At 42.3% G+C, this 27,707-nt stretch overlaps 1 protein-coding gene across 1 annotated transcript; it reads left to right on the top strand.

Annotated features, from left to right (window-relative positions):
* Positions 1-9,748: 9,748 nt before the first annotated feature.
* Positions 9,749-12,229, top strand: LOC107780993 (phosphoglycerate mutase-like protein AT74). Its single transcript, XM_016601621.2, has 2 exons — positions 9,749-10,289; positions 11,580-12,229. The coding sequence occupies exons 1-2, from the start codon at positions 9,815-9,817 to the stop codon at positions 11,942-11,944; spliced, it is 840 nt and encodes a 279-aa protein (XP_016457107.1). The 5' UTR covers positions 9,749-9,814; the 3' UTR covers positions 11,945-12,229.
* The last annotated feature ends 15,478 nt before the right edge of the window (positions 12,230-27,707 follow it).

Below are 27,707 nucleotides of genomic sequence, written 5' to 3'. Positions count from 1 at the left end.
ACCTCAGGGTTGGGATCTCCAGAATCGTAAGCCCTCGACAAGGCAATGCAAAGTTAGCAAAAAATGGCTCCCGAGTCAAGAAACTCTCAATGACTTGGGGACTGCCATCAAGCGCCACCTCTATCGACTTATCAAAACCCGAGGCCATAAGACCCCAAGCGGGCAGACTCGGTCTCGTAAAATCTACATAAGGTAGCAACCAAAACTATAAGACCTCAACTGCATGTAAAAAACTGTAAGACCTCCACGGCATGAAAAAACTGTAAGACCTCAACGGCATGTAAAAACTGTAAGACCTCAATGGCATGTAAAAAACTGTAAGACCTCAATGGCATGGAAAAAACTGTAAGACCTCAACGGCATGTAGAAACTGTAAGACCTCAACGACATGAAAAACTTGTAAGGCCTCACTAAAGGCATAGACTTGATCCCAAAGTTTCGGCTATATATTGAACTTGTAAGACCCCTAAAAAGGCATACCCTCAATATAGATGCCAAAACTACCTCATTCGGGATTCAACAGCTTCAGCCAGACACAAGTGACCCCGGTCACACAGTTGTACTAGCCGAAATAATGCGACTCAGGGATAGCCGACTGTCGCTACAAAATCACAGGCCATTACTTCGAATCTACTTCGGAAAGAACCGGTTAGACATGCTACCCTCAGCATAGGCAAAAGAGCTTTGACCATGTCAGCTCCAAATCACAAGGCTTCGGGCTACTCAGCCTCCTAGCCAAACCTGCCGAGGTGCTCGAACATCGCCGCAAGTTGCTCGAAATCGAGGTTCTCCCCGAACCGACAATGAGCGAAGCAAATATCACTTCAAAAGCACTTAACGAGAGGAAAATAAGGCCTACATAAAAGGTCGCATCAACCAAGCACGTAAGATCCATATTCGCCAGCCTAATGAGCCTCAGGGCCTCACACACAAAAGGTCGCATCGACCAAGCGCGTAAGAGCCACTGTCGCCAGCCTAAAAATCTGAAAACTTGAGGGTTAAAATGAGCTCGAGTCGTAACCCGATTCGAAGACTGGACCCAAAATAGTTAATTATATATGCCTAAGGGCAAAGCGTAAGATCCATTGTCGCCAGGTTATACCGAAAGGCCGCACCAACCCAAAGTATAAGATCCACTGTCGCTAGCTTACATCGAAAGGCAGCACCGGCCCAAAGTGTAACAGCCATTGTCATCAGCTTACATCAAAAGGTCGCACCGGCCCAAAGTGTAAGAGCTATGTTGCCAACTTACATCGAAAGGTCGCACCGACCAACAGTGTAAGAGCCACTGTCGCCAACTTAAAATTCAGCCATTCGAAGGTCAAATAAGCCCGAGTTGATGCTTGTCTCGGGGACTGAGCCCAGAACAGGTGGCCTAAAATATGCCCGATAGCAAAAGTACATGAGGGCCTACGGGCTAGTCTAAGTGAGCCTCGGGGCCACATCACAACCTTGAGGATTCCTACCAATGCAAAAACCAGCTCGCCTGGTCAAAATCAAGACAGAAAAAGATACGAAAGGAGTAAAGCCGCTAGGTTTTCTTTCATACACATGCAAGAAATGCAACCTCCAGCTACAAATATGCTTTGAAAATGCTACATACAGATGACAAAATCTATGCCCTTTCCCTGGGGGTTACGGCCTACTAGTCTCATCCTTGTTTTCCTTGGCATCGGCCAAAAGCAACCGAGCATTATGCTCATCTGCCCTTTCTAGCGCCAATTCTTCCGAGAGGGAGAAACCCCTATCACGGATCTCCTTGAGGGTCTTTATTCGAGACTTGCAACGAGCATATTCTTCAATACTCACTTCACGGTCGAGGATCCATCTCAGCTCGGCTTGAGCACCAGCAATATCCCTTGAATAGATTACTATCTCCTAGTCAGCCTTGGCCCTGCTCATTGCAGTTTTTGCCCATGCATCAACGATCTCAACCTTGACTTTCGAAAGCTCAGACTCGAGCTTTGCAATCATTTCTGTCTGAACCAAAGCATTGTCACGAGCAAGGCGAAGCTGAACTTCAAAATCCGAAACTTTGGCCATAGCATCCTTCCCCCCTAAAGCCTGAGCCTCCACCCGAGCTTTCAATTCATCACGCTTACGCTGGCCCGGCAACTTCATCTCGAAGGCGTTATAGGGCCTCTGTCTTTTTCTACAACTAAAATAAACTAAGTATTAGCTCCAGGAGCCAGGGTCAGAATGCACACTCACCCGGGACAGAAAACTACCTGCCCCTTCAGGTGGTTTTTGTAATTCAAGCTTCGGCCCCCCCTCATACTGCAAATATACCAACTCGACTTCTTTTTCATCACAAAGGAGCCTCAGGGACCTCTCATCATCCAGAGCTTTCCGTAGCCTAGCTTCACAATGAAGCAACCCGGACTTAAGCTTGTCTAATGCCTACAAAAGAAAACTCAATAAGGAAGGGAAGGCACAAAGCTCAAAAAACCTGTGCCGAAACTCACCGCGAAGTGAAGCCGTTGGGCTTCCTCAAAGGCCGAACGCACACCTGCCAATCCATTCCCTTCGGCCCTGAAAGATCCTACTCCGGTCGAAGCACGGTCGCTTAATGTATGCAACCCCGGGTTTCTAGTATCTCCAGAAACACTATTGACAAAAAAGGAAGGTGACAGCAATGGAGAAACCCTCTTTCCAGAATGAGGAGCCACGGACACTACAGGCTCGGATGATGCTACCACTCTAAAGCCCTGGTCCCGCTCCGCGTTACTTAGAGCACCATCACCCTGTGAAATCACCTCTCATTCATTGTTACCATTCTTCAGCCCGGGAGTTGGCAACCCTTCCCTCTCTCCGAAGGGGTGTGGCCTCGCCTCAAACGGCTCTCTAATGCCTACAACAGTAAGATTAATATGCTCAAAGGGGATATGCTTCTCCACAAAAAAAAAAGGGAAAGGAAAGAATAACACAGCACTCACAATGGTATTTTGCTTCCCATCTGCCCTGGGACAAACTCGCCACTTGCGATCATCACATGTCGAGCGGGCCGCCAATTCTCGGACCCAATCCGACAGATTAGGAACGTCGCCCGGTGCTCATGGAACCGCTGCAGAGGAAGAAAGGAAGGCACGGTTACGAAACTAGTTATCATAGAGTCAAAACTAATAAAGCACGAAATGCACCACTTACGTATATAATTCCATTCCTCAGGGAATGGCATGAGCTCCACGGGGATAATGGCAGCGGTTTGCACTTGGATGAAATGACTCATCCATCCCCGATCTCCACATTCCTGTCATCAATAACGAAGGGCGTGGTCGATCGACATCGCAAGGTCAGCAAACCTCGATGGTGAAAGGGCCGGTACAGCCTAATAAGGTGACTAAGCGAAAATTCAAGCCCCGCCTTCTCCGCGAAAAATCTCACCATCAACACCGTTCGCAAAAACGACGGATGGACCTGCGCCAAGGTAACCCCATACGCTAAGCAGAAGTCGAGCACAACCCTATCCAGGGGGCCCAATGTAAAAGGATACGTGTACACATTCAAAAACCCATTGGCATGGTCCGTGATGCCTTCACCCGGGGAAAATGCCTGTAACATCACTTTCTCCCCCCATCCGCAGTCTTTTCTCACTAACTAAAGATGCTCTTCTCCTATCAATGAAGTGGTCTCCAAGGCATACTGTCGTTGATCCTGAAGACAGGAGGCGAAGCTCTCTTCTCCCTGATGGACAGGCCACGAGATATCGGCCATGGCGGTGACAAAATTAGAGAAATAAAAAGCAGGAGTATGTGCAGACGCGTTAGTGCTGAAGTGCCGAAAGAATAGCGCAGAAAAGGAAGGGAGATTTCTTAAAATGGTGGAACCCCCAAAAAGGCGGAAACAACCCTATTTATATATGGAAAAAACGGTGACAATTCGCCTGCCTCAAAGCCGGTTAAAAACACTAACCGATGTTGCCTTCTCCAGTCCCGAGGTGGTACCCGACCTCGAGGACCTCCATCAGAACAAGGTTTGGCTCCAAGAAGCCAATAACACCTTCTCCAGTCCCGAAGTAGTACCCGACCTCGAGGACCTCCATCAGAACAAGGTTAGGCTCCAAGAAGCCAATGACACCTTCTCTAGTCCCGAGGTGGTACCCGACCTCGAGGACCTCCATTAGAACAAGGTTAGGCTCCAGGAAGCCAATAACACCTTCTCCAGTCCCGAGGTGGTACCCAACCTCGAGGACCTCCATCAGAACAAGGTTAGGCTCCAGAAAGCTAATAACAACTTCTCCAGTCCCGAGGTGCTACCCAACCTCAAGGACCTCCATCAGAACAAGGTTAGGCTCTAGGAAGCCAATTACACCTTCTCTAGTTCGAAGGTGGTACCCAACCTCGAGGACCTCCATCAGAACAAGGTTAGGCTACAAGAAGCCAATAACACCTTCTCCAGTCCTAAGGTGGTACCCGACCTCGAGGACCTCCATTAGAACAAGGTTAGGCTCTAGGAAGTCAATAACACCTTCTCTAGTCCCGAGGTGGTACCCGACCTTGAGGACCTCTATTAGAAAAAGGAGCCAGACTTTAAAAGGCCAACGGCGTCATCACCAGCCCCGAGGCAATATCTGACCTCGAGGATCTCCACTCAAAAAGGTTTGAGCTCCAAGAGGCCTTAAACAGCATTACAGATATCATCCTGAACCGGGCAGTCCCTCATCTGGGACCTACCTGCAATGGCTTGAGATTGTATACATTAAGTTCAAAACAAGTCTCCAAATGCCCCGGATCAACCCTCACTCGGGGACTGTTCTCGAAGATCTAAAGGCTGAGTCTCAGTTTATGGGTTCGAAGCCTACTTCTTTTTGACTCAAAGTAGGGGTCCCAACGTCCCGAGGTAATCGGATCAATCCAGGTTTGGCCCGAGGAACGGCAAAAGATCCCCCAAGAAGCCGTTTTTATCAACTTAAGGTCAAAAAGAATACTCGCATTTGGGTTCGGTATTAGCAACAACAGACAGAGTCGTGCGCGCAGAATCTCCACAAATTCAATAGAATACAGCAAGCATCAAAGATCAAAATTGAGGAAATATCTTTGTATTCATGAATATTCAGTTACAAAGGCCCGCGAGGGGTCCTTACATATGATTACAAAAGCCCACGAGGGGTCCTTACACAAAAACAAAGAAGGAAGGTATACATATAATAAAAGCCTAGAACCAAGTCTACTATTGAAAGTTCATCTCCGAGCAACGCCTCCTCGAGTATGTACCTTCGACGGTGATACATTCGACCGTCACTTCCTCTAGGTTCCTAGCTCAATCCCACGGAGCAATATCTCTGAGGGCAAAGATGAAAAAGAGGAAAGAGGGAAGGCAAAGAAGGGGAAGGTGATGCGGAAGACGCAGAAAAAAGAGACATAGCCCGCCAAAGCCAAAGGTTGAAGATTCGGCGGACCTCAACCCTACTCGCACGGCCACTCCAAGTCCACCTTCTAGGACATTGTGACGTGCGAGCTTCACGGCCGGTTGCGCCATTTTATCCCTTGGGAAAAAACTCGAGGGATGAAGTGACACACCAGGCCAGGATAGGAGAGTGAGCAGCGGTGTATAATCTGAACACTCTCCCAAGTAGCTGTGTAGAGTCTGAATGTCCTCCTAAGTCGAAACAGGCCGACTCCATTTACCTAGTCACCTCGGTCCAATGATGACAGTAGCGATAGTCGTAACAATAACAACAACAATAACAACAAGACGGTATAATCTGCTCGGCATAGGGGAGTCCAGGTTTAGGAGGCCACAGCGCAGCTGGTAAGAATGCTGTCGTAAGATCATAAGGTCGAAAACCACAAACATAGAGGATAGAAATAAAAGAAGGATAATGAGAATGAAAAGAGGGGAATGGAAAGATGTTGAAAAACACTTGAATGAAAAGTTAGCATGGAAAGGCCCCATTTATAGGGGACGATAGTGTGGCCTACAATGCCATTAATGCCTTCGAAGACATATCGACAGGCGCAATCAATGCGCCATTAGAAACTGGATCGATGGCGATACGGTCGCCTTGAAGAATGGGAACCGTAGCACATTGAATGACGCTGAAAAGACAAGTCAATAAAATGTACCGGTTATCGAGGAGACTTATATCGTAAGTATGATATCGTCAGCATGACATCACTGCGGAAAGTTCGAAGAGTTGGGTGTCAAAATTGTTTCTTATCACTCCTTTCTAAGAACGCGGGGACTATCTGTATAAAGTGAAATCGGAGGGTCCTATTTCTTATTATCAAAGCACCTCGGTAGACTGTCTCGAAGTTCCGAGGCTATAAGGCTGTGATCGAGACTCCTCCCTCGAGGTTCGTTGACACTCGATCTTGTGGTAGCATCAACCATGGCCAGGTCAGAAACGGGGAGTTCCCAAGGCACGTGGTTAGGACTGATGAAGCCTAGAGAGCTACTCTGAGACCTGAGTCAGGGTGTCATTTAGTTGTCATGTCTTCGTACCCTTGCAATTAATGTTTGTTGTACTATGAAGGGATTCCCCTTCCTATATAAAGGGGATCCTCCCCATTTTGTAAACTCTTTTGTTCCAATTTCCCACACGAAATATACAAAAAATATTCTATTTGCTCTCTAAAATATTCTCCTAATATTATAGCTTCTATTTATTTTCTTCATATTTGTTCATCATTTACTGCTTATCATTGGCCATAAAGAGCCTCCGTCAATCTTATTCTAACTGTTAGTCATATTTGACCCCCCTCGATAGCTCGCAGTCGAACTCCGAAATCGACCTCGAAGCTCGAATCGACAGGCTCGAGGCCCCGATAATTGGCCCATCGTTTTGATTATAGTTTTCTCCTTAACTCTATTTCGTTTCTAAACCTCACACGCTTAGAACCAACTGCTAACAAACTAGCATAAAAATAGATCACGTATTTTTAGAGTCCCATTAACAAATTTAATTGTTATTACTATTTTTACGGTAAATAAGATTAAAAGCTATAGACATAATAATAAGGATAAAGAGGTAAAATCTCATAAATGAAAAATAAAGTCACAACCAGCGCTGTCTAAAATTATCCAAAGATTTTAGTGTCACAGGTATATAAGCCACTAGAAGTACTAAACACAAGTCTGCAAAGAAAAGTACAATATTGTCCAGTACAATAAACAGTAAGTGGAGATAGGAAGGAGACTCCAGGGTCTGCGAACACCAAACAGCACTACCTCAAGTCTCCTAGAAAAGGTCAAAGCAAATTACCTCAAAACTCTGTTGAGACCAATGCCGGGATCTTCACAAGAAGTACAGAAGTGTAGTGAGTACAACCAACCTCATGTACTTAGTGATTACCGAGCCTAACCTTGATGGGGTAATGACAAGGCTACGACAAGATACTCACTATAAACATGTACGAGTAATAACCAAAAAGGCAATAAAAATATAGAGATATGAAACGAAATTAAGAAAAAATTATGATTACCCATTCACCTCCGAGTCCAAATATGTGATTTGTTTCGAGATCCGACCACAAATCGAGGTCTAAGTCTAAATAATATAAAATTCAAAATTTCTAACCAAAATCCTATTTCTACTCTATGAAATCTTAGGTTAATTAGTGAAAATCTATAAAAATGAAAATTGAAAAAATTTAGTTATAGTTATTAACCTATGAGTTGAGAAGAAATTGTTCTCCAAAAGTGCCTCTATGTGGAGTCTAGGTCTCAAAGATGGGATAAAATAAGCTAAATCTAAAAATCCAATCTTTTACCCAACTGTAGGTATTGTAATCGCGAACTCTTGTTCGCAATTGCGATGATTGCAGAATAGTACAACTATTCGCAAATGAGAACAGTCCCTAAGCCCCATGATGTTGCAAATGCGATAAAACCTTTGCAATCGTGAAGGCTAGTGCAATGAACCAATCGGGCGTTTTGAGATTTAGCATTTTGTTCGGCAGTTCGAGACCTTGAAAAGCTTCATATGGTGCGTTATGACACACGTGTGTGGGTAGCTTTCATTTTCGAGAGGTCCGAAGGTTATTTGAGAGAGTAATTCTCTATATGGAAGCTTTAAGTTGGAAGAGTTGTCCAAGGTTTGACTTTTGAATAAAGGATCCTTAATTCGTATTTTGATGGTTCCAATAGGTTAATAAGGTGATTTTGGACTTAAACGTATATTTGGATTTGAATTTAGATGATCCTAGAGGGATTTGAATTTGGATAACTAGTTGGGAATACGTTCTAGACTTGTTGGGGAACTACTACCACCATTATTACTACTACCACCACTACCACTACTCCTACTACTACTACTACCACTACCACTACCACTACCACTACCACTACTACCACCACTACAACTACTACCACTACCACCACCACAACCACCACTACTACCACCACCATGACCACCACTACCACCACCACCACTACTACCACCACCATCACTACTACTACTATCATTATTATTGTTATCATTATTATTATCATTATAATTATCATTATAATTATTATAATTATCATTATTATCATTATTATCATTATTATTATTATCATTATTGTTGTTGTTATTATTAATATTATTATTATTATCATTATTATTATTATTACCATCATCATTACTATTATCATCATCATTATTACTTGGTATGATGATGATGCAGAAATTGCAAATGAATAAGTGAGGATTCATATAGTCGGGCCCAACTTGTTTAGGATGATGCATAGTTGTGATTGAGAAAAATACACATAACTACTAATATTTTTTTTTTATATGTGCATAATACTTGCATGCATGAAATGAGTTTTTTTTTTTTTAAAAGGGAACGTGGTCAGCGAGAATTCCGTCGGTTTAAATTTAGATGAGCTAGTTTGACTCGATACGGAGTCTAAGACAAAAAAAATACTTTTAAAATTTGTGGTCTTAAATGCTTAAGGGGTAAAAGCTTTGTCGGGCCATGACATTTATGTGGTTATAAAATCTTCTTATTAATGGTAAAATGGATAAAATGAAGGGTTCAACATTAAATTATTTTCAATTGTAGAAATGTGTCATTCTTTTTAGAACAAGCTAATAAAGAAAGATTGTCATCTAAATTGAAACTGAAGGAGTATTATTTAGAGGTATTGGACTTGTTTATATCTGTAAACGGATAGTTGGCACTTGTTTAAATCCGTAAACGGATAGTTGGCAAATTCGAAATAGTTCATAGCCGATTCATTATTTATTCATATAATTTATTAAATAAAAAAATGTATGCAGTTACAGCTATAATGGTCGTTAATTATTTATTCAGCCACGGACCATGTGTGTTCTATCTTTCAGCGAACGAAATTGGAATGCTACAGCTATGCTAGTTATTCATTTGTTTGAAAAGAAAGATAGGAAAAAAATCTACCATAAAGATTTCTGTGCTCTTAATTAAAGGTATTGGGTTCTTAAACTGAAGTCTCTTTAGGAAGGACCACTAAAATCTCCATAGAGAGCATTATAAAATCACGTATAACAGGGAGAGGGGAAAACAACTTTGTGTTTCAATCAAGATGAGCTAGTTTGATTCGGCATAAAGTTTAAGAAATAAATAAAGATTTTTGAAATTTATGGTCTTAAAAGTTTAAGGGGTAAAAGCTTTGTAGGGCGCTGAAATTTTTGTGGTTATAAAAGCTCTCATTAAGAGTAAAATCGATAAAAATAAAGAATTTAAAATTTAATTATTTCCAATTAAAAAAATATGACATTCTTTTAGAATGCACAAATGAAGAAAGTGCGTGGTCTGACTTGAAACAGAAACACAAATGGAGTAATTAAGCTGAAGGCATCTACATATACACATTATCACATCCACAAATCAGTCATAAGCCATTCTATCAAATGGGAAATGCAATTAACAGCGGAACTAACAAAAGGGAAAAGCAAAGGCAGTTGCCTAAGAGGCTCATACTGGTGCGGCATGGTGAGAGTGAGGGGAACTTAGACAAAAATGTGTACGCCATCACACCTGACCATAGAGTCCAACTCACACAGAAAGGCAAAGAGCAAGCCAAAAAGTCCGGGGAGATTATCCGCGGCGTGGTTTGTGACAAAGGAAACTGCAGTAGTAAGGTCTATTTCTATGTATCTCCATTTTTGCGTACCCGGGAAACACTGAAAGAGATAGGCGCTGCGTTTTGCAGCAGCGAGATCGTGGGGGTAAGAGAAGAATGCAGGTTGAGAGAAATGGACTATGCCAAATTTAAGAATACAGAGAAGATGGAGGAGTATAAGAAGGAAAGAGAGAAATATGGAAAGTTCTTCTACCGATTTCCCGGTGGAGAATCGGCCGCCGATGTGTATGACCGGGTTTCAGGTATCTATTCAAGTAAATCTTGTTAAAGAATTGCTCTTTATGTGGATGATTTGTTTCTTGGTATGTTGAATCCTGATGTGGAAAAAATACATAGTATCTACGTACATAGGTTAAAGTACCTTATTTTCATTTTTGAAATGCAAGCTAGTTAAGAATTATATTTAATGGTAAAAGACGGAAACCATAAAGGATTAAAGCAGATCATATTGGAAAACAAACAAAGAATATATGTTTTTCTTCGAAGCCAACATCTATGGCCAGCGGAGCCAACATCTCCGACGCCTAAACACCATTTCTCCGGCGAAGTCGTTGAAGGCTTCGTCTGAGTATCCAACATCTCCGACTCCGGTGGATGGAAATCCGCGTACTTCATCATTGGAGAGACAGGGCCAGGGGCGGATTTATAAGTTTGTCTGTAGGCATGACCTTTTCGCCAAACTGGTATTTTACGTATGTATTTTTTAAGAATTACTCTAATATTATCTATTGATACTAATAGCGGAGCAAGAATTTTCGTTAAGGGTTGTCACAATATATATAAGTAAACATATCAGGAAATTAAGGGGAGTCACTACATAGTATATATACATATAATTTATTTTTTTACCTACCAATACAGTATATTTTTCCCCTGAAGGGGTGTCCTATAAGGTGGTTCCGCCACTGGTTGACACCCATGCTCCACAAAAATTGAATAATGCACTTTATTGAATATTGAGTTAATATTTGAGTTATTTAACCAAAGGCATGTTCTCCTCCTGATTTCCAAGTTTTATGTTCTTACAATGCGTTTTTCGAACGGACAAAACCAACTGAAAAATTGACGGAAGAAATTGCGCAGGGAGGTCACAAGCCCTGTCTACAAGCTTTGGGATCCGACCAATTTGAAATTCTCAAGATATCATTAACAAGATAAGAAAGTCTGATGTCAAATAGAACGAGAATAACGTCATCTATTTTATTGTCTTTTTAAGGGTTGAATAGATAAAAGCTTATACTAAAACAGATAAATATAGCTTGAATTCATATATATTTAGTACTCCATCTGTTTCAATTTATGTTAACATATATGACTAGACACAAATTTTAAAAATTAAATAAAAAGTTTTGAAACTTGTGGTCTTAAACATATCATAATATATGTCTGGATATAAAAGTTTATCATTTAAGGGTAAAATGAGAAATTTAAATTACATTATTTGCAAATTTAGAAAAAGATTATTATTATTTTTAACGAGCTAATTATAAAAATTCACATAAATTGAAAAGGTTTTAATTTCATTAATACAGGTTTTATCGATTCTTTATGGAGTGACATAGACATGGACATGATTCCCTATGGTGCTAACGAGGACCTAAATGTTGTTGTAATCAGTCATGGATTGATCATTCGAGTGTTGCTCATGAGAATATTCAGATGGACGCCAGAACAAGTTGATAATTTAATAAGTCCCAAAAATGCCGAGGTTCGAATTATGGAGTTAGGGCATGAAGGTGAGTACAGCCTTGCGTTACATCATGATGATGAAACCTTAGTGAAATGGGGACTTTCTGCTGAAATGATTGTTGATCAAAAGTTGAGGGCTTACGGTCCTATGGTTGACCTTGACAAGTGCTTCTTCAGTCGTTACTTTGACTGTCTAGCCGACAAATAATTTTGAGTATGAGAAAAATAAAGTATTTTAGCCAATAACTCAATTATTCAGTTGTTTCTGCGGAAGGTTATGTACCAAACTTTTGCATTCGTTCCTTATTTTGTGATTTCCATAATTTTATGTTGTAAACCACTAAAATTATTTTGGTTTATTGGCTTGTCCTATAATATTTGGGTTTTAAAATAGAGTTCAAGAAACATTTTTAATGGTTTTAATTTAAACTCTCAGAAAAAACATTTTTGTTTTGGGTAAAAACGACCATAGCACTCACAGTTGGCACCCGGCCGTGTTCTACAAAATCTAAGCATTTTTTATCTGATGTTTAAAGTTTGAATATTTACTTTATCAATATACAGTTACCTTCATTAAGGCAAAACTCGGTTGATCCATTGTGGTTATTATTAGAAATTGAGAATAGCTAGTACGCCAATTGAGATGAGTAGATATTGTATACGTTGGAAATCGGGCTCGTCTATTGCATGACAGGTCGGAACCGAAATGTGATGGGTTGAAGACAACCCGATCGGATTATATCGAACTAAGGTACGAAGTTAGATCATTGAGCCCGTGAACTCCGGAACCGACCACGACTCCGAACAAGATCGAGAAAACTTTATCGAGCAAAGTAACGGAAGGCCAAAATATCCGCAATCGGTCGGATATTATGGCGGAAATCTCGGCACGTATCAAGGAGAGGCCGATTAATTAGCAAATTATGAGGTTTTCTACCTTTTATAGAATTATATCTAGAGTATGACTCCTCTATTATATAAAAGAGGGTCTGATCATTTGTAAGACATTGGCAACACTCATGCCAAAGCAATATACTGTTATTTCTAGTTCTTATTATCTTGTTATTCTGTTCTGACACCGATTTAGGCATTTCTTGACTCAAGAGTGACCAACCTTCCAGGCTAAGACTGTTCAACTTGTGTAGTTTGAATTTATTTCCCTACCATTAATTTCAATATTAATTTATTTTCTCAATTTGTATCAAGTTATATCATGTATCCTTAAAACCGCATATAAATTCAGTTGTTATCCGATTTTGAGGGTAAATAGTTTGGTGTCCACCATAGGGCTAAGGATAATAGTGGTTATTTGATACAAACTTTCATAACGCACACTATTTTACACTTATTCTTTGGAGTATCTTTGATTCCAGGACCAAAATGTCGAACTCTCAGTCTGCACCCCTATACGTTGAAAATGATTTCAGCCACCATGCGAAAATGATAACATAGCACCCGGGAATGATGCACCCCAGGTCGATCTCGATGGAGCCCTGGCTGCAGATCCAATCGACGTCAGCTCATATGTAGCCATCAACACAAATTTGGCCATCAATCCTGTGGACAACATCCATATGGATGTTCAATTAGCCGCTCAAAGCACACATGGCGGCGAAGATGGAGGAATCAACCTGGGCGTGATTTTTGAAATATTGCAAGCTCAACAAGTGGCAATAGCCCAGTTCTAAAACCAGAATCATCCACCGAGTAGGATTGAGCCCGGGCCATCTCAGGAAGTTGTCCACAGAGTTGAATCGGTCTCCGAGAGATCGAACGAGAAAGAATCGGGGACCTATCCTGTAATCATGAAGATGCTCGAGGAACTGACAAAACAAATTGAGTCAAGAGAAAAGAAGATTGAGGTGAACGACAAGAAGGTGGAAACCTACAACTCCAGGGTCGATCAAATCTCGGGAGCACCGCTAATATTAAAGGGCTTGGACTCCAAAAAGTTCGTGCAAAAACTTTTTCCCCGAGCGCAGCTCCCAAGCCGATCCCCAAGAAGTTTTGCATGCCCGAGATTCCTAAATACAACAGGACGACCAACCCGAACGAGCATGTCACCTCTTACACATGTGCCATCAAAGGGAATGATCTAGAGGATGATGAGATTGAATCTGTCTTACTAAAGAAATTCGGAGAGAACCTGTCAAAGTGAGCTATGATATGGTATCACAATTTACCACCTAAATCTATTGACTCATTTGCTATACTTGTAGATTCTTTCGTAAAGGCACACGTCGAGGCCATCAAGGTCAAGACCAGGAAGCCAGACCTTTTCAAGGTAAGGTAGAAGCACAATGAAATGCTCAAATAATTCGTGTCTCGATTCCAAATGGAGCGGATGGACCTACCACCGGTCGCTGATGATTGGGTCGTTCAAGCCATTACCTAAGGACTCAATGTTCGAAGCTCGGTGGCTTCACAGCAGTTGAACCAGAATCTGATAGAGTACCCGGATGTTACTTGGGCCAATGTGCATAATCGGTACCAATCAAAGATCAAGGTCGAAAACGATCAACTTGGGGCTCCTTTCAGGTTCGTTTATCCTGTCAGGCCCGTTGAAAGAATCAAGATATATTGATCGGGAACCGAGGTCGAACTGAGATTAGTACCAGCCATATAATAGAGATCATAGAAGCAACAGATCTGGGTAAAGTTCTATGCAAAATGAAAGGAGAAGCGATCGAGGTCAGAGCTCTCGAGGGCTCATGAGCAAGAATGGCTTCGACAGGCCTATCGGACCTAAAGAAGCACCACGATTATCGGAATACAACTTTAACGTTGATGTGGTTGCCATCGTATCGGCTATCGGCACCTTAGAGAATTCGTAAGCGACCGAGCCAAGAATCATTTCAGAAATAGGGACTCTAAACAAACAGACCGAACCGAAAGAACCTCAATACGTTATCAACATGATCTTTGGAGGAGTCGATGTCCCTTAAGGACCGATGATGATACACACCAAAGTGTCCATCACAAGGGAAAAACGGACTCAAGATTACATGCCGGAAGGAACCTTGTCTTTCAGCAACGAGGACGCAGAAGGGATCGTGCAACCTCACAATGATGTTATGGTAATATCTGTTCTCATAAATAAATTTTGAGTTAAGCATCTATTAATTGAACCAGGTTGCTTGGCCAATTTCATCCGGTCGAGAGTCGTAAAATAGCTAATCTACAAGATCAAATCATGCCTGAAGTCCAAGTTTTGAACGGATTCAACATGGCATATGAAACCTCTAAAGGGGAAATAACATTACCGGTCAATGTCACTGGGACCATCCAGGAGGCCAAGTTCTATGCAATCAAAGGTGACATGAGATACAACGCCCTATTCGGGAGGTTATGGATTCACAACATGAGAGCGGTGCCCTCGACTCTTCACCGAGTGTTAAAATTCCCAACGCCGGGAGGGATTAAGACGATCTATGTAGAACAACCAGCCGCAAAGGAGATGTTTTCAGTCGATAAAGTAATTTCGATATCAACATTCTCGTCATTAAAGGAACCAAGTTTGGAAACAAAACAGGAAGCTAAATAGCAATCACCGATGCCGGCCTCGACCCAACTGACAAGCAGGGGACTGATGAAGATGATGATTACAGGGTTCCTTGATCCTTCATAGTCCCCGATGGTTATGACGCTACCAAATCAATGGTCGAAGAGTTGAAGCAGGTCATATTGATCGAACGTCGTCCAGTCGAAAGGTATACTTGGGCACATAATTAACTCCCGAGCTTAGGGAAAAACTCATTCAATTTCTTATAGCTAACATAGATTGTTTCGCTTGGTCCCATCTTGACATGAAAGGGATTCCCATAGAAATAACCACCCACAAGCTGAGCCTGGACCCGAAATTCCATCTTATCAAGCAGAAAAGGAAACCCCAGTCCGAGATCAAATACTCATTTATCAAGGGAGGTATCTAAACTCCTTAAAATAGTGTCCATTAGGGAGATTAAATACCCGGATTGGTTAGAAAACGTGGTGGTAGTCTCTAAGAAGGGGAACAAACTAAGAATGTGTGTAGACTATAAGGATTTGAACAAGGCCTGTCCGAAGGACTCCTTTCCTCTACCTAACATCGATCGCATGATTGATGCCATGGCCAGCCACGAGATCCTCAGTTTTATTTATGCCTATTTCGGGTACAACCAAATACATGAACCCGGATGATCCGGAAAAAACCTCTTTCATTACCAAGTACGGCATGCATTGCTATAACGTGATGCCATTCGGACTAAAAAACACCGGTACCACTTATCAACGCTTAGTAAACTGGATGTTTGAGGAACAAATAGGAAAATTGATGGAGGTTTATATTGACGACATGTTGGCTAAGTCCCTATGAGCAGAGAACCATTTAAAACATTTGCAGGAAACTTTCAGCATTCTAAAGAAATACAATATGAAGCTAAACCCGAAGAAATGTGTGCTCGGAGTCAGATCAGGTTAATTCCTCGGGTTCATGGTATCCAACCATGGAATCAAGATCAACCCCGACAAAATCAAATCCATCGAATATATCTCGTTTGTAGACAACGTGAAGGTCGTGCAAAGATTAACCGGACACATAGCCGCCCAAGGGAGATTCATCTCGAGGTCATCGGATAAGAGTCACCGATTCTTCTCGCTACTCAAAAAGAAGAACAACTTTTCATAGAACCCGGAGTGTCACCGGCTTAGAGGAGCTCAAACGATATTTATCGAATCCAACATTGCTTCATACACCGAAAGTAGATGAACAGTTGTACTTGTACTTGTCAGTATGGGAAATAGCGGTGAGTGGGGTCTTGGTTTGAGAAGAACAAAGTACGCAATTTCCAATTTATTATGTTAGCAGGACCCTAGGAGAGGCCGAGACTAGGTACCCTCACCTAGAAAAACTAGCGCTCACTTTACTAAGTGCCTCTAGAAAACTAAAACCCTATTTTTAATGTCACCCCATATGTATTATAACAACTTACCCGTTGTAAAATATTATGCACAAGCCCGAGCTCTCGAGAAGATTGGCCAAATGGTCCGTTGAAATCAATGCGTGCGATATTGAATATCGACCCCGAACAACCATCAAATCTCAAATTTTGGCAGATTCCGTGGACAACTTTATACCGGCCCTAATACCCGAGGTCGAACGAGAGTTGTTGGTAAACTCTGGGGTGTCCTCGGGAATTTGGACCCTCTTCACGGATGGTGCCTCAAATGCGAAAGGGACCAGACTCGGTATCGTTTTGAAACTGCCAACAAGCAATGTAGTTAGACAATCTATCAGGACTATAAAATTGACTAACAATGAGGTCAAATATGAGGCCATGGTTGTAGATTTCGAACTCGCAAAAAACTTGGGGGTGGAGGTGATTGAAGCTAATTATGATTCCCTCCTCATGGTGAACCAAGTTAATGGAACATTCGAGGTCAGAGAAGAACGATGCAGAGATACCTAGAAAAGTTGCAGGTAGCATTACATTGGTTCAAGGAGTGGACCTTACAACACGTAACCTGGGATCAAAACAGTAAAGTCGATGCCCTTGCTAACTTAGGGTTGTCGGTCGAAGACAATGAGCTTAATTCGGGGCAATAGTACAACTCATGAGAATGGTGGTGGAAAAAGGTCATGCTGAGATAAACTCTACAAGCCTGACTTGGGATTAAAGAAACAAATATGTAGAATATCTGAAAATCGGAAAGCTACCTTCGGATCCAAAAGAATCGAGAGCCCTCTGTACAAAGGTAGCCCGATTTTGTTTGTTCGATGATGGGACCTTGTTTAGGAGAATGTTCGATGGCCTACCGGAAATATGTCTAGTATTGGGAGATACTGAATACGTTCTAAGGGAAATTCACGAGGGCACCTATGGAAATCATTCGGGTGTCGAATCATTGGTCCAAAAGGTGATCAGAGCAGGTTATTACTAGCTTAATATGGAAATATGCAAAGGAGTTCGTACGAAAATGTGACGCATGCCAATGACATAATCCGATGATACACCAACCCGGGGAGCTATTGCATTCAGTTTTATCGCCATGGTCGTTCATGAAGTGGGGAATGGACATCGTCGGCCCCCTTCCATGGGCACCCGGTAAGGCCCAATTTATTTTATTTATGACAGACTATTTTTCTAAGTGGGTGGAGCCTAGGCATATGAGAAGGTCAGGGAGAAGGAGGTCATCGATTTCATTTGGGACTATATCATATGTCGGTTCGAAATGCCGACCGATATCATGTGCGATAACGGGAAACAATTCATCGGTAGCAAGGTGACCAAATTTCTCAAAGACCACAAGATAAAAAGGATCCTATCAACACCCTATCACCTTAGTAGGAATGGATAAGCCGAATCAACCAACAAAACCATACTCCAGAACCTTAAAAGGAGGTTGACCGAAGCCAAAGGAAAATGGAAGGAAATCTTACCCAAAGTCCTTTTGTCATATCTTATGACCTCGAAGTCCAGTACCGGGGCCACTCCATTCTCATCAATGTATGGCGTCGAAGCTCTAATACTGGTCGAAGTCGGAGAGCCAAGTATCAGATTCTAATATGCAATAAAGGAATCAAATGACGAGGCCATAAATACGAGCCTGAAGCTATTGGATGAAAGGCATGAAGCCTCCCTTGTTCGATTGGTTTCCCAAAAGCAACGGATCGAGAGATATTACAACAGAAGGGCCAACCTTCGATACTACAACGTTGGGTACTTAATTATAAAGAAGGTAACATTGAACACCTGAAACCCGAACGAGGGATAGTTTGGGACGAACTGGGAAGGGCTGTATCATATCATCGAAATCACCGAAAAAGGATCTAACAAGCTTGGAATGATGAACAATTACCGAGCAATCAGAATGTAACTCACCTAAAACGATTTTACTGCTAAGGTACGACCCCATTCATTTTCTTTTATTTATATTTTGGAATAATACTTACAGGTGATTGACAAGAAGCAGTATGAAGTTTTTAGGTCTTGAAAGCACGTGTTGCCCTCTTTTTCCCTTGTACCGATTTTGTCCCAAATGGGTTTTTGGGCAAGGTGTTTAACGAGGCAACGGCGGATCGTGCTAACTTAGAATCAAAGATTGATCACGAATCGGTGTCGAAGATCACATTAACAATGTCCGAGGCCCTCTATAATCAACTACGAATACTAGGGGGCATTACCCTTGGTTATCGACTTTAGCAAGGAAAGAAACATTGTAGCTAAAGGGTATCGATCAGTAGGATTTATTGTAAGGGTCATACGGTTAAACGAACCGTGCCCGTATAGCTGCTCGAACACTAACACAAAGCATGTATACATATATTACTATTATGCACAAGAATAAAGATAAGTCTCTTCCTTGCAATCATCTTGTTTTTTAAAATTTCTTCTTTACATTCCTTAAAGAATTTCCCTTCCGGTCCCCTAAAGATAACGAACCCAAGGGCCGCTTATAAACAGAGTTCGAATGATTGCTCTCTTACTCAGGGACTGCCATCTGAAAATAAACTCAAACGGCCCAAGCTACTCGACCTCGGGGGCATAAGACCTATTAGGCAACGGATAACTTGGGAAATCAAGTCCACTAGGCGACTCAATAACTAAAAGTCTACGGCTATATTAACATGGCTCGGAGACGTCTGAGACCCGTAACAAAAACTAGGCCTTAATAAAGAAAATTTTTCATAACCAGTTCTAAAGGCTACCCTCGGCAAACTATAATCTGAATTACTTACTTTGGGAGAAAGTTTTCGGTAACACCGAACCCCCAAGACGCCTTAAAGCAGAATAATGTAAAGGCGAGATTTGTTTGAACCTACAAACATAACCTAAGTTATTTCATGCTAAGGCATTTCGATCTTTGTAAACACAAATAATAAAGCAAAGGAAAAATTCGAAAGCTGAAAGGGAAATAAAGCCTTATAAATATTTATCCAAAAATCTCGTTACAAAGGCCAAATGGCCCCGATACAGAAAGCTACAACGGCCAAAACGGCCTCAAAAAACAAAAGATTAAACATCTAAAAAGATCCTAAGTGGCCTAATTTTCACCGGAGAGGTCGCGTCATCACCTTCGGGGTATTTACCACCTTCGTGCTCATTCGAGTCTTCATACCCCTCGGAATCTTCCTCCTCAGGATAAGCCAGCTTCCTGGACTTGGCCTCAGATATCTTGGCATTCTTGATCTCAGCCAGCAGGTCGAAGTCCCTAAGCTTGAACTCCTTCGAGGGAATCCCTTCGAGATTGCCACTTCATGTGCTCCACCAAATGCTTCACTTGATCCTGAGCTGCCTCGACATCGGCCTTATGCTAGGCCACCTTCTCATCAACTTCGGTCTTGACCTCAGCAATCTCTGACCTGGCTGTGTCAAGTTCCTTGGCCAGATTTTCTTGGCTAGAGACTGTCGAGCTTAGCTGATACTGGATCTCCTTGATTGTTTCGGCCTGGGTTGAGGCCTTTTTCCCTATAGCCCAGAGCTGGGCCTCAGTCAATACTAGTTGTGCCTGGACAGTCTCTTTTTCCGAGGCCAGGACATCCATGTTTTTCTTCCATTCTTCGGCCTCACCTTTTACCCTATCCACCTCCGCTTGGAGCTGCCCGATCTATCTCTTTTGGACCTGCAAGTTCGGATCGTTAGCCACTGTGTCCAAATCATCATCACTATCTCAAGTACTCATCCTACCTGCTCGACCTATTTTGCATACTCCTTCCGAGCCGCTTTTAGCTCGGCCTGTAGTTTCTTACTGAGAAGCTTATAGGTATCACTCTTCTTAGTAAGCTCCCAAACCTCAACCTCATGTAGGTTAACTCCTCCCAATATCTGAGGAAATTTTCATGGTGAAGTACTGATTCCTACAAACATAAAGAAAAGTGTTATGATTGTTTGCAATATAAAATCTAAAGTACATAGTAAAGAGGCACTCGATGTTACCCAATTCAACGCCTGTTGAGCTTCATTGAACATGCAAAGCGCTTGCACCTCATCCATCTTGGCCTAGTCCTCTTCGGTCACCAAGCAACAAAGATAGCTAGCAACCCCTACGGGGGCGGGGAGAACCTGAGCGTCCTCCGAGATAGAGATAATTATTGACCGCTTTCGGTCAAGATCAGCACTCAGATCTGGAAATCGATCCACTAACTTCGGACTCAAAGAAGACCTGCTTGCTCCCAAATATGGTGTTTTCTTTGGCACCGGTAAGTCACCAAACACGGTGACATCCTCCGCGATTCTAAGCCATCGAAGAATTTATTGCAACCTGCCACCCCCTGAGGCCCCTTGTGTGAATGCTCTTTTAGCATGTCGGCCTCGTTGATCATGGAGTCATAGAATAAAGGGTACCTGGAGATATCAATCACCCCAAGCGCATCTTTCGGGACACTTTCCTATGCTCAAGGAGTGTCGGCCATGGTCTCCCTTGCAACCTCCCTAGCTTAGGGAAAAGCATCCTCACCCCTTTCCGGTTCAGAGACCTGGTTGCTGCCCCTCATCAGCCTCCCTGGCTTGAGGTAGTACGGTGTTTACTGGCACCCGAGCCACCAACTCGGAATTTTCTTCTTCTTTGGACTCATCCCTCAGCCGGTGTACTATGTCCAATGGGAGGGTGTCGGTGATTTCCTTAGGTTTGTGCACCTACCTCATTTTCGGTTTCTGCTTCTCCAAGTTCGAGGAACTAGGGGCCCCTTTTCTTTTCTTCTCTTTATCCTGCTTCGGAGTAGGTGATTGGGGGAGGACGTCTTCATCTCCGGATGGGGGCCTTATTGCAACATCCTTCCCAAGGCCTACAAAGAAAAAATAAATGAGTAAGCTCGAAAAGAAACCCAAGTGATGTCTGTTTTAGGAAAGAATCGTACCATGAGAATGAGCCTCTCACCGGCCCTTTAAAAGTTCGTGCCATGCTCGAAATAGGGCTTCTGTGATACAATACCCTCGAACCACTCCTTGAGCCGGGGAACTTTATCCGGCATCCGAGCAACAGTTGCACCACGTAACATCGATAAGATGGGAGGGAAATGAAAAGCAATAAATGAAATCTTAAAGGTAAGATCATACTTATGTTTCATGTTCTATTTCTAGAGAAATGGCATGTCCTCGGCCGGGATTAGATTCGAGGTCTTCACTTGAACAAATCGGCCCAACCAGCCTCGGTCCTAATCCTTATCTATGCTCGATAATCAGGCCTTAGAGGCCGGACGGGCAAGTTTTATCAATCCCCCTCGATAGAGTCGGGAACTTTACAGATGCATGGGATGATCGATGGTGAAGGGGCACTTGTCGATTTTGCTTATGAAGAAGCGGAGGAGAATCACAATCCCCAAAAGGAGGGATGAATTTGACAAAGGGTCACCTCATACCTCTTATAGAAGGCGATGATGATGGGGTCCAAAGGTCCTAACATGAAGGGATAAGTGTAAACACTTAAAATGGCCTCCACGTGGGTAGTAATCGACTCCTCGGGCATAGGCACCACCACGTGCTTACCGGACCAGTTGCAATCTTTCTTGACCCTGGAGAGGAGACTGCCAGTGATCGATTATATATATCTCGATACCAGCTCGCACCGACCCGGTACAGAAGAGGTTTTCTCGACTTTAAAGTCAGCACCAGTTAGGCACCCCGTAGGAACGAACTTATTTAAGGAGGGCTCCGATGTCTTTCCCTCAGTGATAGTAGACAAAACATTTTCCTCTTCAGCCGGCCGCGAGGCACGGGGGTTTCTTTTTGGGGAACAGACTTTGAGGTCTTCACCATTTTTAGGGAAGCTTAGAGAAAAAAAGAAGTTAAAAAGGATATGTTTGATAAATTAAGGTACAAAGCAGAATGATTCAATTTTATCATTTTCTTATAGATTGAAATTGCTAGGAGTATCAGAATGTTGTAGTACTTCTAAGGAAGGCTCAAGCGAGGTATGTTGCCTAAACCCTCTTGTAAAATCGGATTCCATGAATCCTTCTAAGACTCAAGCGTGATTTGCCCAAGCTCTTAATTCTTATGTTCTGAGTTGTTTCCAACAAGTTGAGCTATCCCTAATGAATAGTGCATCGAAAGACTATGTACTCAAAACTGTATTCCAATTGTTTCTATCAGATTATGCCCCCTTCTGAAAAAATGTTTCAAGCACGATTAATGTATCAACTTCTATGACTTAAGTTCATGTTTAAATTGCAAATTATCATGCTCTATTTTGGAAAGAAAATTTAATGTGTTTAAGACTCTTATTACTCATATATTTAAAGTCTTGATTTTAAAATGCTCTTTATGTTGATAACCTACGATGATCCTTGAAAGTGAAAGAATGAGAGTATGAAATATAAGATGCGGCTATCATGCCAAGAATGATAATTTACATTTGTAACCAAGAGTGCCAATGAAATGAAAGGAAGTGTGAAAGGCTATGAAAAGGATTGTAACTCTTTTATATGAAAAATGTTTTTGGGAGGATCTTTCGGTCACTGAGGAAGGGTGGGTTGAAATAACCTAAACCTGAAACTACACGTGCCGGTGTAGGAGTGATTGAGAGATAAATTCTCGTGTTGATGTATTGCAATTATTTCCCTTAATTTGAATGAGATGATAGCTATAAAAGGACCATGTTTACCTACACTGCATTGTGGTGAGACGGCTTAGCCGATCAGGTGGTGATCGAACACCATATCGTGCACATGGTGGTGGTGTTGTGTTTCTTTGTCCACCCGCACACACTAGGGTGAGATGGGTTAGCTGATTGGGCAGAGATCGGACTCCATGCCATACATATGGTGGTGTGTCGATACTAAATATCCCCCAACTTAAAATATTAGTATTTACTTGAAGATTTATCTTGCTCTTAACTTGGTATTTTAATATTATTTAAGCTTCTCATTGAGTTCATGTTTGTCTCCTTTATGTTGGTACTCTATTCCATGAGAGGGTATTTAGAATTGCATACTAGTACTATTCCATATTTACTAACGTCCCTTTTTCAAGGACGCTGCATTGTTAATGGATGTAGGTGGTTCCAGGCAGGCGACGTCAATCATTAAAAGTAGTACACCCTCTTCTTAGGGTGAGCCCCACTTCCTATCGGGGCCTTGTGTTTTTTGATCCTTGTACATTTGTATTTTGAGGTATAGTTGGGGCCTTGTCATTGAAACTTTTATACTACTCCTTTGTTCTATTTAGAGGCTCCATAGACATGGTGTAAGTTGTGTTTTGATTTGGGAAATAGACTGTAAATGTGGGATATTTCACTTTCATATGTGAACCTGTAATCTTTTGGAAGTTGTCATTGAAACTCTTTTAAGTAAATATAAAAAGGATGTTGTACACCTTATCCTTCACATGTCTATCTCTGGCTATTGATTCTTATTTCGTTCAGGGTAAAATTGGGTAGAAGGCATCAAGTAGGCTTGCTTGACTGGGATATCTCGGTCGAGCTCGGTCACACTCTCCAAGGTTGGGGTATGACAAGCTTGGTATCAACGCATAACGTTTTAAAGTGTCATAGGATGTCTCGGAGCCCCGTGTCTAGTAGAGTCCTTCTTATTGGTGTGTTGTTGACCACATCTATAATTGGGAGGTTACTTGGGAATTTAGGATTGTCACCGTTCTTTGGTATTTTAGATCGTGCGATAGAGTTGATTATAAGACTGTTCCCTTTTTAACTTATGCAATATTCTAATTTTTAGTGCATGGCACCTAAGAAGAAGGCAAGGAGTGGCCAAAGAGCCAATGCCACTCCAGGAGTGGTAGTTGATACTATACCTGATGTTACCGTTCATCACTCGAGGGGTGAAGACATTCCCTAACCACAACACCTCCTGATTCTACTACTCCCGCTCAGACTACATCAAATCCTACTCCGACTGAGGATGCAACGGTTCCTCCACCAATTGATATTCCAGCTCCACCTCAATCCTCTACCACCGATCCTAGTGTTGCTGATGCGGGCCTTAGGGGAGCCATACAGATTTTGACTTAGATAGTTGCCTCTCAGGCCCATATATTGAATTCTACACCTACTTCTTTAGTCACCAAGGTGATTCTCCTAGTTCAAGGGTGAACCAATTTCTTCAGTTGGTTCCTCCAGTATTCATGGATACTAAGACCGAGGAGGACCCCCAGGACTTTATTGATGAGACGTATAAGACTCTTTGTGTGATACGTGCCACTGAGACAGAACAGTGGAGTTAGCCTTGTATCGCTTGAAAGAGGTGGCATATTGATGGTTTGAGTTGTGAGAGGAGTCTCGTGAGGAGGGTAGCCCTCCGACAAAGTGGAGTGAGTTTGCGGATGCCTTTATTGATCATTTCCTACCTGTCGAGACTAAGGCAACCCATGCCATCGAGTTTAAGAACTTGAAGCAAGGGAGTATGAGTGTGTGGGACTACCATATGAGATTCGTGCATCTGCCCAAGTATGATGTTTACATGTTTCCCACTATGGAGGCTAGAGTTTGTCGATTTGTGCAAGGCCTTAGCCTTTTGGTTATTAATGAGGCCGCGTCTACAGCTACCTTGAATTCTGACATGAACTATCGGAAAATAGTGGCATTTTCTCAAGCCACCAAGGCCCGAAACTTGAAGAATGTAATGGAAAGGGATGGTAACAAGAAGGCCTAGTCGGCGGGAAACTTTGGTGGTTCTTCAAGTGGTGGAAGGTCAGTATTCAAGGGAAGGTCATTTGAATTGACACAGTCTTTTGCTCAGTCTTCATCCAGTGCACCGCCATCAGGGCCAACTCAGCAGCAGTGGAATCACTTTAGGCCTAGTCAGGGCAACATGGGATCTTATCAGCAGGTTCAGTCGGGCGGGAGATTCCAATTGCAAAAGAGGCCCACATGCCTTAGGTGCAGAAAGATGGACTCAAAAATCTGTTATATGGACCATCATGTATGTTACGATTTTGGACTTAGGCGTCATATTTAGAGAAATTTGCCTTCGTCGCGTTAAAGTGTTGGTAGGGGTATGGCGCAGTCGTCCAGTTCCGCGGCACCTCCTTCGACTCGAGGTATTCCGGCACCCCCAGGATGTGGTGCAGCTAAGGGTGGTGCACAGAGTTTGGGAGGGCCCATTAGGTTCTATGCTATGAGGTGTCTCTAGAGTTCAAAGACTTCTTCAGATGTTTTCATGGGTATATTGAATGTTCAATCTCATGATGTGCATACTCTTATAGACCCTAGTTCCACCTTGTCATATATCACTTCTTATGTTTTATGGAATTCAGGATAGAACCGAAATAATATCATGAGCCATTTTGTATCTACTCGAGTTGGTGGGTCTATTATGGCTACGTGGCTTTGTAGGGATTGTATTGTCACAGTTCACGATCGAGACATCACAGCCGATCTCATTGAATTAGTGATGGTAGATTTTGATATGATAATGGGAATGGACTGGCTTCACTCATACTTTGCCAAGTTTGATTGTCGGACCAGAACTGTGAGATTTGAGATTCTTGGTGCGCCAATAATTGAGTGGAAGGGGGATGATGTTGTGCCGAAGGGTAAGTTTATTTCTTACCTTAAGACCGCGAAGATGATCATAAAGGAATATATCTACCATTTGGTCTGAGTTACGGCCACTGATGCTGAGGCACCGATACTTGACTCTGTGCCAGTTGTGAATGAATTTCCTGAGGTCTTTCTTGATGAGCTTCTTGGAATCCCACCAGATAGAGAGATTTATTTCGGCATTTATGTTTTTCCAGGCATACAGCTTATGTCTATTCCACCCTACAAAATGGCTTCGGCAGAATTGAGAGAATTGAAAATGCAATTAAAGAACTTGCTAGAGAAGGGTTTTATCAGACCGAGTGTGTCACCTTGGGGGGCACTGATTATTTTTCTGAGGAAGAAGGATGGGTCATTAAGGATTTTCATCGATTATCGGCAGCTCAACAAGGTCACAAGCAAGAATAAGTACACATGGCCTAGGATAGATGACTTGTTTGATCAGTTGCAAGGTGCTAAGTGCATCTCCAAGATTAATTTAAGATTGGGATACCACCAATTGAAGATCAGGGAGTAGGATATTTTGTGAAATTTTGCATGGGAGGATGTAAGGCTCCGTAAAATATTGCCAAGGAATGGTTTTATGGTGTCGAGGTAGGCTAATGCATTGGAAGGTTATAGATAGTATGGAAGTTTTGGGTTGTGCAATACGTCGGGGATTTGGTGGAAATTTTATTGAAGAACATGGCATTTCTATGGTCCATTATGCAACCATAGAAATGTTCTGCTGACCGCAGAATTGTCACGGAGTTGAACAGAAAAAACTTAATTTTGAAGGTCATTTTGCGGTCCAATATGCGACCGCATAACTATTTCGCGAGCCGCACTTCCATCGCAGAACCAACATGAGGATTTTCTTGAGTGAGGTTTCGCAGACTATTTCATGGTTGCCTAAGTGATCTGTGGACTGTAGTCCTACCGCAAACTAGGCTAGGCCATCCCAGTTTTGAAGGACGATTTTGCGGTCCTGTTCGCGGACAGCATACTTGTTTTGCAATTGCACTTGTGATTACAAATCTAGTTCGGAGGGTCCATTTTAAGAATTTTTCTAACCTGAACCCGTTTTAACAAAAAGCTACTGGGGTCGTTTTGAAGGCAAAAATCATGCATTTTAGAGAGAGGTGAGAGCTATCTAGAGAGATAGGGTGACACTTAATCACTTCAACACTCCACTCTTTAATCAAACTTTGGGAATTCAAGGGGAAAACTCACAAAACCTTCTACTAAAGAGGTAAGTTTTCATCCCTAGCTCTCAATTTCTAAATTGGGCTCAATATAGGTAGTGGAAAGTATCATTCTTGAGAATGGAAGTAGTCATTTGTGCATGCATGTGCCAGTGGGAGGTGGTATATATGTACGGTTGTTAAACTATTACGGGTAGATTCTTGTTGTACATAATACGTATTTAACAAAATTCCCAAGAGACTTATATCAGGAGAATCCTCCTAATTATGATTCAACTTTATCATCTTCCTATAGATTGAAATTGCTAGAGCATC

This window comes from Nicotiana tabacum, chromosome 3, assembly GCF_000715075.1.
Source record: "Nicotiana tabacum cultivar K326 chromosome 3, ASM71507v2, whole genome shotgun sequence".
Lineage (NCBI taxonomy): Eukaryota > Viridiplantae > Streptophyta > Magnoliopsida > Solanales > Solanaceae > Nicotiana > Nicotiana tabacum.
The sequence above is the reverse complement of the archived record's forward strand: the minus strand, read 5'-3'. Positions and strand labels throughout refer to the sequence as shown.

Excerpts from the sequence above, each read along its gene's own strand:
- LOC107780993 (XM_016601621.2), top strand. The coding sequence starts at position 9,815 with ATGGGAAATGCAATTAACAGCGGAACTAACAAAAGGGAAAAGCAAAGG. Across the intron at positions 10,290-11,579 it reads TGTGTATGACCGGGTTTCAG|GTTTTATCGATTCTTTATGG; the intron begins GTATCTATTCAA and ends TCATTAATACAG.